This window comes from Sturnira hondurensis, unplaced genomic scaffold, assembly GCF_014824575.4.
Source record: "Sturnira hondurensis isolate 20B ecotype Veracruz unplaced genomic scaffold, ASM1482457v3 Scaffold0012488, whole genome shotgun sequence".
NCBI classification, from domain to species: domain Eukaryota; kingdom Metazoa; phylum Chordata; class Mammalia; order Chiroptera; family Phyllostomidae; genus Sturnira; species Sturnira hondurensis.
In genome coordinates, this window is record NW_028085119.1 from 1,232,579 (window position 1) to 1,245,686 (window position 13,108).

The window sequence follows — 13,108 nt, forward strand, 5'->3', positions numbered from 1 at the left end:
ATGAGTGAGTCTGTTTCTTGTCAGAGGCTCATCCATGCAATTCCAGTAATGGCTTCCTTAGCCTTCTTCTCCCCAAGTGTGTAATGCACAACCCAGAGCTAGAAGCAAACCGTCCACCTGCCAGCATCTGGCTTCAGTATGGCCAAACCTAAAGTAATACTTCAACTCTCTCATTGGTTAAGTAGCTTCATCTCTTTCTCAACAAGTCCTTCTCCCCTTGGGATTGATGTAGGAAAAAAAAAAACAAAAAAAACATCTGTCAGAGTCTCTTCAAAACCTCATCATCTCTGGTCAAAGCAGAAGGGCCTAAAGAAGCCCTCAGAAGGCTTAGAGCTCAAAGCTCCCCCAAAGTTTATGGCCAGTGAGGGGCGGAACTCAATAATGACCTTTATCATTATAAACATCAACCAAGGAGGTAGGTGGCGGCAGCTACTGAGGCTGAAGCACTGGGCAGAGGCCACAGTGGGCCCAGCCAACCATTGCCGTGTTTACGTGGGTGTCAGCATCAGGGGGTGACTGCTTTGGGGCAGTGGCTAAACCAGAAGCCCTGGGTGCAGCACAGGCCTGGCTGGTGCAGAACCCGAGGACTCCCTGGGCTAGCTTCTGCTCTGCGCCTTGTTAACTAATCCCCCTCTCGGAGAGATGGAGCTGTTCCCAAGTTTTCAATTCTTTCCACTCTCACCATCATCTAGTGTGGGAACATACATTACATCTCATTAGACTTCTCTTTCCATAAGTATTATATTACCAGCAAACAAATTTGGGGGCCCTACCCCCAAAAAACCAATTCTAAAGAGTGAACATTTAAATGATAATAAAATTTAATCAAGATTCATTGGCCAGAAACTAGTCTAGTGTGAAGTTTAGTTTGTAAAGTAAGACCTGTCTTTGCAGATTGTCCACAATCAAAATAAAGGAGGACATTTAAAATGCTAAAATGATGTTTTATATATCTTTTAGATCATTACATATCATTGAATGACTGAATACAAATTGTTCAGCTATTTAACAAATAAATTTCTTAAAGGCTTACTTCTTTGCCTCTTAGTTAAAACTGTTCCTAAAGATGAAATGATGAAGGGAAATGTAGAAAATTCAGTTTTTTAAAAAAAGCTTGAAGGAGTTGGCAGAGTATATCCTTTATGACAGTCCAAATTGGTAAAAAATCACCCTATTTCCTACACCTTTAATCACCCATGTTCAGAAATCATTTTTGTGATAGAATAGCTGACATACACTAGCTCCTATTTATATGACTTTTGTCATTTCTGGGCCTTTCAGAGTTTATTAAGAGAAGATAATAAGTCACAAAAATATTTTTTCTAACTGAGATTCATTTCAGTATTGTGTTAGTATTTTATATTCAATAATATTAATTTGTGCCAGCAAAGTTAATAATTTCCTGTGCTTTTCAAATTATATTTCTATTTCTAAATTCCCTTGCATACCTAATTTTAATTCCTTCCTCTTTTCTACATCCCAACGCTGATCATGGACCTAGTCAATTCTTTCATTAAAGGAATGTTCCATATTAGATTAAAATTCTTGTCGTTACAGAGTGTGGCAAACAATTATGCTTCCCCCCCAAAAAATCTTGTGAGGAAGCAGGGGCAAGCTGTGAGTGGTAATGGAAAGCTGCCATCTTTGGTGGTTCAGTCTGTGAGGCGGAGCAGTGAGGCTGAAACAGCGATGAGACAACGGCCAGTCCTGACCTGGAACAGATCCCCAGCACACGCAGGCTAAGGGACTCCAGGGACAGAGGGCTCAGGGGAGAGAATGACTAGAACAGAGAAAACAGGATAGGGCCACTGAGTAGAAGGGCTGAGAGATAAGTCTGTGACATGTGATCAAGAACATAGGCCAGAAATGAGATGGAAAACAGGACTTCCGTGGGCAAAGTGAGGGTCACAGGCAAAGGTGAGGCTCTGCGAAGGGCACTTCTCACCAGCAGTCTCAGAGATGCATGTGATGTTCTCAAACACAAAAGAAAATGACCTCCTGAATCCAGAAGAGAGCTAAAGGTCACAATCTGCTTTGGGACAGTAGAGGGAAGAGACAAAGACAGAAACATCCCAGCGCTTCAGAGAAAAGGAACAACTGATGGTGCCTACAAGGACAGCTTAAAGTTGGGACAAGCCAGGGGGGAAGGCAGGAATACTTACCTTTTCCCTCTTACCCTCAGGCCGTGGCAGCAGAGAATTCACCCACGCAGAGCAATGGGGCATGGTAGGAGCCAGAGACACAAGGTGTATGATCCACCCCCAGGCCTGTGTAGTGCTGACCGTTCAACCCAGTTTCCTCCCAGCCTCTGTTATCCCCAAGGGTAGGGACCAAGCCCAGGACAAAGTATGTACTTGTTAAATCATACAACTTTGAGAGACAAACTCTTCAGGTCACTAGAGAAGACACACTTGCCCAGAGAGGTTAAGTGACTACTCTAAAGTCAAACTGAAGGTTAGTGACAGAGGGTCCTGCCTCCTGGCTGAACACTTATTTCAACACTGCCTCCCTAAAACTTGTGAGCTGAAAAAGGTTTTAAAATATTAAGAAATATTTTGAAATAAAAAATACTCTGGAGAAGTGCTATACATTCAAGGATACTAATTGCAGAACTGTTTGGTAGCACAAAATACTGGAAATAACCTTATGATCTATGAACAGGGCAGATTAAAAATAATGATACAACCATTCAACTTCAAAATATACATCCTTTTAAAAATGAGGTTTATCTATGTGGTTTGATATATATAGTGACTTCCATTATATACTGTTAAGTGGAAAACTGAAGAGCAGCAATGGAACAGCATGTTACCATTTGTAGGGAATGTACGTGCAGGCACAAGCGTGTGCACACACATGTACAAAACACCACCAGAAGAACAGCCAGAAACTGGCAAGAGTAGCTGCTTATGGGAGGGAAGCTCAGTGCTGAAAGAATGAGACTCATGTTGCACTGGATACTCATGTGCCTTTTGAATTTTGTATCATAGGCCCAAACTACCTATTCAAAATACTAAATAATTAAAAAATTAAGGCATCTATAAAGCCAAAGCTAATGTATAGATGTAATATTAGTTAGCATACAGGTTGGGCTGGGTTGGATGGAGTCCCAAAATCACTGTAGCATCTGACACAGGGGCTCAATTTCAATTCTATTTCATGGGAAAGTCTCAGCTACCCTCACTGGGTGAGTGGGGGGTGGGGGTTTGACAGGAAGAAGATGGGCCAGGCTCCCTTTACTTTGCTCTCAGCCATCCCCAGGATGTCTGCTGGGCTTACTCGGCCCAAGATGACTTCCCACCACATGCACACTCCAGCCAGTGGGGGGGAGGAGAAAGACATCCCATGTTCCAGGGAAAAATGGGGTTGCTTAGGAGAAGGGGCTCAACAATAGTGGCCTAAGCAAATTATGATCCTCTCTATAGAGCCACAATCTTGTATAGCACTTGATGGACTGGCCAGCAATTTTACATGATCAGGAGAGGGCTTTGCAATACCTTGGAAAGAAGTTCAAGGTACAGACTGATAGGAACTCCCAGGATAATAGATACGGCCTTTTTCCATTTTTGTAACCACATGTGAATAGGAAAATGTACAAATGAACATACACCATAGCACTGCTTTTTCCTTGATGATACAGTCTAACATTCTGTATTAGTAATGGTATGCTTTTGCAAAAATAATTTTTTTAAAAACTTCATTTGGAAAAACAAAACAAAACTCTGCTTTTACTGGCTCTTTCTTCAGTTTCCATAAAATGTTAATAAGTACCCAGAGGGTGGTGAAGAACAACTATTACTGCCACCCTCCCCACAGCGCCCAAAAAACCAAATGAAGAAACTATGGGAAATTATCATATTAACTGAATCACAATCTTTCTCTAGGAAAGTACTACCTGAGCCTGAACACTGAGTGAACACAGCAGTGGGAATAAAGGGGCCCATCCGTGGTGAGTGTACTAAACCAGTAACAGAAACACGGCATGCTAACAAAACAGAAACTATTGAAGCTAAAATCCCAAGTCAGTAAGGGACACCCACAAGATCACTTTTGCACTGGATTTCTTCCTGTGGCTGGGGGAGCATAGCATGTCACTAACTTACAGGAGCTCAAAGCAGCCATGAAAGCACTCCGTAATACTGTAATAACTCAATAATACTGTAATACAGGTGGGTATGTGAAATATCAGGGGTATCGGTTTGTAAAGTATGTCACTGCCTAACCACTATGCTGTATACCTGAAACTAATATAATATTGATTGTCAACTGTAACTGAAAAATAAAATTAAAAAAAAAAAAGAAAAACACTGCCCACCCATCTCAAGTGCTAAAGGGGCCGGACAGGAGAGCAGGGCCCTGATTGCTGCACGGGTTTCCTCCAGTAGTGCTGTCATCCAGAGGTGCTCACACCATGTTCCACAGCTCACCTGCTGCCTCTCACAGGCACCCGACTCCGTGGAGGCCTGACCGACTAGTGCGGGGAGCGGGGTTATGGGGGCACCTGGAAAAAGACGCTGACATGCATGAGGCTACACTGGGGCAAGCTACTGAACCTTACAGAAAGGAGATGAGACAGCCGTGAAAGAAAAATAAAGGAAAAAAGATCTCAGTGCAAACTGTATTGATTGATGCCATAATTAAAAGCAAGCCTTTAGCCTTGACCAGGTGGCTCTGTTGATTGGAGCGTCACCCCTGTGCACCAAAAGGTTGAGGGTTCGATCCCTGGTTGGCACACTCCTATAGGAGGCAACCAATCGATGCCTCTCTCTCTCTCTAAAAATCAGTGAACATATCCCTCAGGTGAAGGTAAAAGAATAAATAATCCTTTCAGAGACTTGAAGAGACACTTAAAAGGTTCTCTGTAGTCAAGCTGCAATATATTTTTAAATGAGTAAATGTATTCAGTTTTTTAAAAATTCATTGACATTAGTGTACCCATTACACTGGTGAATTTTGACTCTAGAGGCACTCAGGTTGGTAATCTAGGAGTTATGGAAAGATAACCTTGACACATTATCAAACAAATTACTCTATTTTGTTTACTTATGGTCCATGAGACCATGCAGTTTACTGAAAAGGCAAGAGTTTGCAGTCAGTGAGAGGCCCAAGACCTTGGTTTGAATCTGAGGTGTGGCCTGCATAATTTAGTTAGCCTCAGTCTCCTCATCTGTTGTAATGATACAATAAGAAAAACTGTACATACAAAGTAGGAGGCACCAACAAAAATTACCTGCTATTCTACCATGTTGGGTCCTGTACCACATGGACACCCACCACCAAAAACACTACAGTACAAGTCCTTTCAACTAGAATTGGAAAAAGAAATCCTTCATATATTAATATTCCTAATGTCCATAGGGAACACTTTTTTAAATTAGAAATTAATTTGTCAACAGGGACTAAGAACACCTGGGATACATTCTCTAAACCTTTATTAAGCTATCAATGTGTACAATGTATTGGATTGGCCAAAAAGCCCATGTTTTTTCTGGAAAAATAAAAAAAGGACACATTTTTTATTTTCACTAGTAACTTTATTGATGTGGCCATTTTGAGTATGCTATCTCCCTCAATTGCTTTCTAGTGGGTAGAGGCCAGAGGTGCTGCTAAGCATCTTCTAATGCATAAGACAGCCCCACAGCAAAGAATTATTCTGCCAAAATGTCAACAATATCAAGAAACTCCACAAACCACTTTTGACACATTCAATTAATCACAGCACCTTGCACCTTCTCCATACACTGCACGAACCTTTCTTTTGCATTTCAGTTGTGTTTCCACCTTTCTTGAAATAATAAAACATAATATGCCAAAAATGTTGTGTATTTTTTCCATCTTCAATATTAAAATGGCTGCACAAAAATTCACCAATTTTGATTTTTTTAAAAAATGCACAATGATATGATAGCTGTCACAATATAATCTAACAAAATTGTTTCAAATGAACTTAAAGATAACTAAGCAGTACTGGAGCCACAGTACAGAAAAACTAAACAAACTCTTTGGCCAACCTAATAACACCAGCTACGGCAAGGATGGGAGACTGTGAGTGCTGTCTCCATGCTCATAGTCTACCTGCAGGCAGACAGGCAGACAAAGACTCATGTTCTGAGGTGCCAGCCTCATTTATTATCTCCTTCTGTGATAACTACTTTGCAGACTCCTCTAAAGGTGTGGCCCTGAGTGGCCTTTGCAAAGGTGTACCGTGTGATAATCCCCTCCCTCCACCTTCCCACCTTCTCCCACAGCTGCTGGACCAAGCCTTGCTGTTCAGAAACCAATGAGACCCTTCCTGTAGGATGTGAATCAAGACACTGCATCTTCAGACAGTGAGTAGTTGATTAGTGGAAGGAAGAAGGCTAGAGAGATAGGTAGACCCTGAATTCGTGAACTGCTGATCCTCAACTTTAATTCTAATATCGTTTTGCCATACTTTATTTTGAGGTAACGTACCGTGTGTTTAAAATAAAGCCTTCCTTAATTTTAATCAGTTTCTAGGCAATGTTACACACACGCCTTCAACAATGGACATAAAGAACTCTGTTGTCCACTTACCAGCCATGTGACCCTGGACAAGTCACTTACCTCTATGAGTCACATTCTTTTGCAGTAAAACAATGATCTGCCTGAGAAGATGACTGGAGATATGGGGGCAGGGGAATGTGACCGGTGGAAAGGCACCACGTGAAGGATACACCCCGTAAAGGCTACAGGGCCTTTGGTTATAATGACCATGGAAGGCTTCATAAAAGAAAGGACAGTGGAGCTGGACCCTGAATTTGGTGAAGAGGTGGAGTTCTCACAGCCAATCTCGATAGTGCAGAGAAGTAACCACATCCTGCACAGAGTCACCTCAATTTCTTGGAGAAAATAACAGTGTTTTGAACAATTAAGAGACCACTCTCAGAAGGAGAGAGGACTCCCAAGAACAACCACAGGAAATGATACAACAAGGAACAACAAAGGAACACGGGCAGTCATAAATCCCTTTGGTGAACAATGATGTCTGGTATTGAACTTGAAGTTGTTTTCTGCCCTATGCTATAATAAAACACTCCCTCATTATTTATAAAACCATCAGTAAATGATGTGCACAAGCAAATGTTTTATATTAGTGGTTCTAGGGGTGAATGACAGCTAACTGTATTAGCCAGGGTCAAGTGTTTGAGGAGAAATACTAAATGGGCCTAAAACATTAGGAGCTAGTGATGCGGGAGCTGGCAGCAGCCTGGATGTGCCAGAGGACCATGAAAAACTCAGTCCCCAAGAAATCCTCAACCATATGTATGACCCACACCATTTTGTTTATCTATTAAAGAAAAAAATTATCCTAGAAGGGAAAAGGATGTGGAAACCCTTGGGTTATACAAAGATGGAGAGAAAATCCTAGAGGCTTCTAGATTAAAAACATGACCAAACCAAAAAAGAATAAGGTTTCCCCATATGAGAAATGCAAGCAGATTGGCAAAGAAACAACATCTGTGCCACTAAATGCTAGAAGATAACAAAACAATTTTATGGAGATTGAAGGAAAATGATTATCATAGAATTACATGCACACCAGACTGTGGCTTACTTATGAGAGCAAACGAAAGGCATCTTCAAACATGTAAGAATTCAGAAAAATAAGCTATAAAGAGAGTGAGATGCAAGTATTTTATCAGATATAAACCTTGGCTTTTGATGAACATAAATCATATTTCATTCACGAACTTCCATCATTACCCACAAAATGAAATAATCTTTTAGTTCATAAAGAAAATTCTATGAAAATGAAAGAAAAGTATATTCAGTAATATCTATACTGGGAGCAAAATAATCTAATGTGGTAGTTTCCTTTATCCGAGGCTCTAGTTTGAACTTTGATATGTCTGAAACAACTAGTAAATAAATATATTATACTCAATTGTGGGCGTAAATTAATTGTTTCAGGCCACAAGGATACTATTTCGTAAATTACTGCTTTGTGCACTGATCCATTCCTAGTTGTCTCAGTGATAATTCACTTTTAAAAGCTAAAGCATTTACCTATACATTCTACCAAAGGCTTTTTATTTGTCACTTAATTTAAATTGGCAGAGAATGAAGAAGCTAAGTGTAGAAAAGGAGAGTCAATTTTCTTAATTTAAAATGTTTTCCTTTATTTTCACCCAAGGATATGTCTTCTATTGATTTTACAGAGAGTGGAAGGGAGAGAATGATAGATAGAGAAACATTGCTCGGTTGCCTCCCACCCACACCCTGACCAGGGATGGAACCTACAACTTAGTTATGTGCCCCGATCAAGATGGAACCACACAAACTTTTGGTGTATGGAACGACGCTCCAACCAACTTAGCCATCTGGTCAGGTGGGTCAAATTTTCAGATTACACACATGAGCCACTTAAGAAAAAAAAATCTAGGTTTATACTGATCCATCGGTGCATGAGCCAAAAAAACCCGTAAGTACTATCCCAAATTTGGCAGACATTATCTAAGTTTAAACCCAAAAAAGCAGTCCAACAAGCAGAGCGACTTGGATTTTTACTACTCTATATCTTAAGAGGCTATAATGAATCAATGATATCAATCTCTACCACTAGTAGTTATGTTATCTGCTCTGGGTTAAGACATTTCAGTCCACTGGGCGTTCTTAAATTTTGAGTGAGCATGTTATCATATATTTAATGTGCTGATGTATAAAACTAAACACTGAAGAGGGCATGGAGATGACTTTGGGTGCTAATCTGGGAACGTCACACAGCCTATAGCAAGGTTGCTGGGGACAGGCCCAGATCAATGGCACAAAGATGAATAATTTTTTGTACGGTGGGCATTCTTAACTGTGTAAGCAAAGAAGTACTAACCAAATCTACAAAAGGACAAAGCAAAATAGACAGAAATTTCAGGGGAAATGGGAAAATCCTAGGGTTTCTCTGGAAAGATAATGAACGGGCACTGAAGTTTTGGGGTAATCTATCACATTTGGATCCAGGCCCATTTCTGGCTATTGCTATTGTTTCAAAAACATATCTATCACAGGCAAATTTCTATTACTGCATAACCAAAACTCAGTCTCGAGATTTCTGTAGAATTTCCTATCTTATCTTTAAAAAATAAAAGCATTCTAGACTTGAATTATAACACTAGGTATTGGCAGCTGCCACTGAAATAGTCACTGCAAAAATAATTTCTTTAAAAAGTGACTCACAAATAGGATATACATTTACTCAGCTTTTCTTTTTCTTGATCTTTTAATATTTTATAATACATTAAAGCTCAGTAAAAGTTTCTTCCTTAAATAAATCTTCCAGCGGACGTTAAATAGAATATAAATGATTTACACTTCAAATCACCAGTCATTTAAAGAATTCTCTGCATGAACTGAATAAATAAGCCATCTGTGACTAAGGCCTCCCGTATCATGATTTTAAGTTGACCCAGTTCTTCATCAATCACCAGGGTTTGCAAAATCTCATTTCTAAGGGGCACCATGAAATGTTCTGTGCCTGCGCATAGTTTGAATCCAACAGGGAAAGGGGTAATGTGAACACCACCTTTAAGGTCGCCAGTCTTTATTTAAAATAACCCCCGTATCCCCTGCCACTAGAAGAACTTCTATAGCCCCCTTAACCGGAAGCAATCTTTTCTCCAAAGGAGAGCAAGTCAAGTCTGCGGGGGAGAAAAGGGAGCCCGTGAAAATGCAGGAGAAAGCCAATCAGGTGTGAAAACGCACTGCGTGCCCTTTGGCCTTGAAGATCAAAAGCCGGCCCTATAAGCTGGGTCTGGTCAGGGCTGCGCGAGCGGACTCCCAAACCCGCAGTAACCCGGGGGATGGGACCCACTCTTCAGAGCTTTGCAGACACGCTCTGCGGATGCCCTCGGCGAGGCCACCCTGCGCGTCGCCAAGGGCGGCCGGGCCGGGACCCCCTGGGCGCCCCCAGTCCGACTGGGCTCGGGGTAACTCAACTTTCTGCAGTTCCCGGCCCGCAGGAGCATGGGCAAATCTAAACCACTCCCCTGCCGGCAGCTTCCCTTTTTTTCTGCTGGTGGCGGTAGCTGGAGGAGGGGTGGGTGGGTTTGGAGGTACTTCAGGAGAGGACGACAAGGAGCGAAGAAAGGACGACGACTCCCCACAAGCCTGGCAGCCATAAAGGGAAGGGGACCGCCCCTCCCCTGGGTCCCACCGAGTCACACTCGGGCCGGGCCGGGGGCGGGAATAGGCGAGGGCCGGCGGGCCGCACGGCAGGTGACAGCAGTGTTGCTGGTCCCCGCTCTGGGGCCTCTGGCCTCCCCGCCCACCACGGGGCCTCGCCGCCCCGGCGCCACTTAGCCCGGCAGCCGCGCGACCAGACCCACGCGGGGACCCCCGCCCCCTCGGACCGGCCGCCGGCGCCTCCCGAACCCGGGACCCGCGTCCGAGCGGTGCCCGAGGTGCCCGTGCGCCTACCCCTTGGCGTGCTCGATCTCCTCCTCATTGTCCCCGTCTATCCCGCAAGTGTCCTGGTCGTCCAGCTCCAGGCTCTGCTGGCTGGCTGCAGACTCGCTGTCCTCCGCCATCGCGGCGGCGCGGGCTGCGGAGGCGGCACTGGGGCCGCGACGGCGACGGCGGCGCGAGCAGCTCCCTCTAGTGCCGCCCACCGTCTTGTCACAGCCCGAGTCCGCGGCTCCCGTCAGGCCTGGGCCCGCCCACCGCGCCGGAGGGGCGGGGCTAGGAGGGGCTGGTTCGCGCGCAGCCCGCCGCGAGGGGCAAAGGGGCCTGAACGGGCGGTGTGGGGGAGACGGCCTGTGGCTGAAAGCTGTCGGTCGGACGCCAGGGGCAGCCCTGGAACCCAAACCTGTCCGGCGTCTCAGCCTTAGGCCTGTCTCCGAATGCCGCAACCTGAATGCAGATGTCACATCTTGCAGTCTTCGTTTTTGAATCACAGGTCACACGATTTCACATCTGTACAGGTCAGCGAGCACTCTTCAACGTTGCAGATTTTTGACTCAGGAGCCGGCATGGCAAGATTTTTAGAAGCTTTCCCCACCCCATCTCCCATGTACATTTTAAAAAAATTCCATTGTATATCTATAGGTAAATTTCCAATGCAATAGCAAATTAAAGTCAAAATCAAAAGGGCTCCCAGCCTTTCCCTCTCCTCCTTCCAGCCAGGCTCACAGCCCTGAACTCTTGATAGAAAAACTCTGGAGCTGTTCCTGTTTTCCCTGTGAAACAGGTGGAATAAAATGTTCCCCAAAACTGCCAGACAAATTGCTCCATCAAGTTAAGCCCTGCCAGAACGATGGTAGTTACCAATAGGTAGTTACAAAACAATGGTCCAGAAACTAAGCTGCATTCTTTTAAGTTTATCTTTCAGATCTAAAGCCAAGCCATCAATCACAGGGCCCAACTCCATACCTGATGGGGAAAGTGCCTTTCTGCATGCCATAGAAGAACTGCACAATCTCAGAGTGCTCAGCTTTGCTGACATATGGGGATGTAAGTGTTCCAAAGAAGGAAAAGCCTGCTAACCTACGGCCTGATTGGTTAACCCTAGCAACTTCCATGTGCCCAAGCCACAAACACCCTTAAGCCCCACATTTGGGGCGCAGAACCTGGGACCCTATCTCAGTGTTCTTGCCCTTGGCAGAGCCTCAGTAAATCTGCCTTTGCTTTTATCAGTGTCCCTGGTCTAAATTCTTTTACATTAGGAGACAAGAACCCAGACTTGTTGGTAACAGTTGGATACCACAGACTGTTGGCACAGACCTCTCGGGGTGGGGCAGGGGTGAGGAATGGGGATGTTGTCCATGATGCTGGGGAAACATGCTGGAGGATTGGACAGTTTCAGACAGACCAACTGGGCTTCCCCAAGTCAAGGTCATGACCTAGACTTCCAAGCAGAAGTCAGTGGCTTTCTAGGTTGAAATGATCTCTTCCCATAAACACGGTGGGAAAGGAGGTGTTCCATGGATTGCCACATAAAAGGCAGGTGCAGTCACTCCTATTTGCTGTTGCTCTCTGTACACAGCAGCCTTTCCTCTGCTTTGCTGTAGTGGGTGGTATTCAAGGTCTCGCCAGGCCATGGAAGGTTTTACAGAGACAGTGGAAAGATAGTTACCAGAAACTATTCAGTGAGGGAAATAAGACTTTAAAAAACCACCTGAAATTTTTTTGCATAGGGTATTGGGAGCATTTTGTGGCTTTTTTTCCCCCGGAAGGGGATCTATACCTTTAAAATGCAATGAGAGGTGTATTGAAAGACAAAAACTGCAGAATGATTTCAAAGTCCACCAGCCTTTTATGACAGACTGATATTCCGTAAGAAGTGCAAAATGGGGTCAAGACATAAAGGCAATTCAATACTACCTTTCAAAACTGCAACTATTTCTGAGGCAGTAAGTCCCATGTAGCCTCTACCTTCAAACTTTAGAATAAAGGCAAATAGAGATTAATAAGTTTCCTGAAGCTCACCTTTATAAACATGAAGAGTTGGGTAACCAGCCTGGTTGAGTAACCAGTAGGTTCCTGACAAAGTTTATTAGATCAGTCACTATAGCCTATCAGAAGTGGCCTGTAAAAGATTTCTAAACTACAAAGCAAAGGAAACTCAGCAGACATATATGTATTTAAATCTTTAAGAAGCTTTGACTAAGAACCTCTCAAAAATAATAAGAAAAAAATAACCCCAGGAAAATAAAATCAGATCATCAAGAAGCAATTACACACTAGAAAGCAATGGCAAACAGGGGCCATCTCCTTCTTCCCTGGGATAAAAAAGGAGTTGCCCCAGACATCTGTTCAATGCCGGATCGAGGTATTATATAATAGAAATGTTTGTCATTGTCAATCATTTGAAGGCAGTCAAAGTTGGCAGATGAGCCTGGAAATGACTTTAAACCCTATTGCCATGTGTAGAAACCCACTCTGCTTCTAAAAATGTTCGTGTCCAGTTTACTTCCAGAGTTTGGGGGATTGGAACCAAGCAGCATCTTCTGGAATCTCAGGTCCGGGATGTATGTGGGGAGAGGGAGAGCTGCAGAGCGGCTGCCCGGGCGCCGAGAGAGGCGCTTGGGAGTTCCCTACCCGCCTGACTCACCTGCTGTCACAGATGCAAGACCATAGTTGCGTAATTGGTCATGTT

General features: G+C 43.7%; 1 protein-coding gene and 1 long non-coding RNA gene across 4 annotated transcripts in view; both read right to left on the reverse strand.

Moving 5' to 3' along the window:
* Positions 1 to 10,608, reverse strand: part of NMT2 (N-myristoyltransferase 2) — a 73,049-nt gene extending 62,441 nt beyond the window's left edge. For 2 of the 3 annotated variants that reach the window (XM_037060746.1, XM_037060747.1), the window contains exon 1: positions 10,432 to 10,552. In XM_037060746.1, the coding sequence (XP_036916641.1) occupies positions 10,432 to 10,459 (28 nt within the window). In that variant the 5' untranslated portion in view covers positions 10,460 to 10,552. Of the gene's footprint in view, positions 1 to 10,431 lie in introns of all 3 variants that reach the window. The other variant, XM_037060745.1, reaches the window with a different exon arrangement.
* On the reverse strand, positions 368 to 6,010 carry LOC118997126 (uncharacterized). Its single transcript, XR_005068616.1, has 3 exons — positions 6,000 to 6,010; positions 4,370 to 4,376; positions 368 to 2,157 (listed from the first exon to the last, which is right to left on the reverse strand). It is a non-coding gene; the product is annotated as an uncharacterized LOC118997126 (long non-coding RNA).
* Positions 10,609 to 13,108: the final 2,500 nt, after the last annotated feature.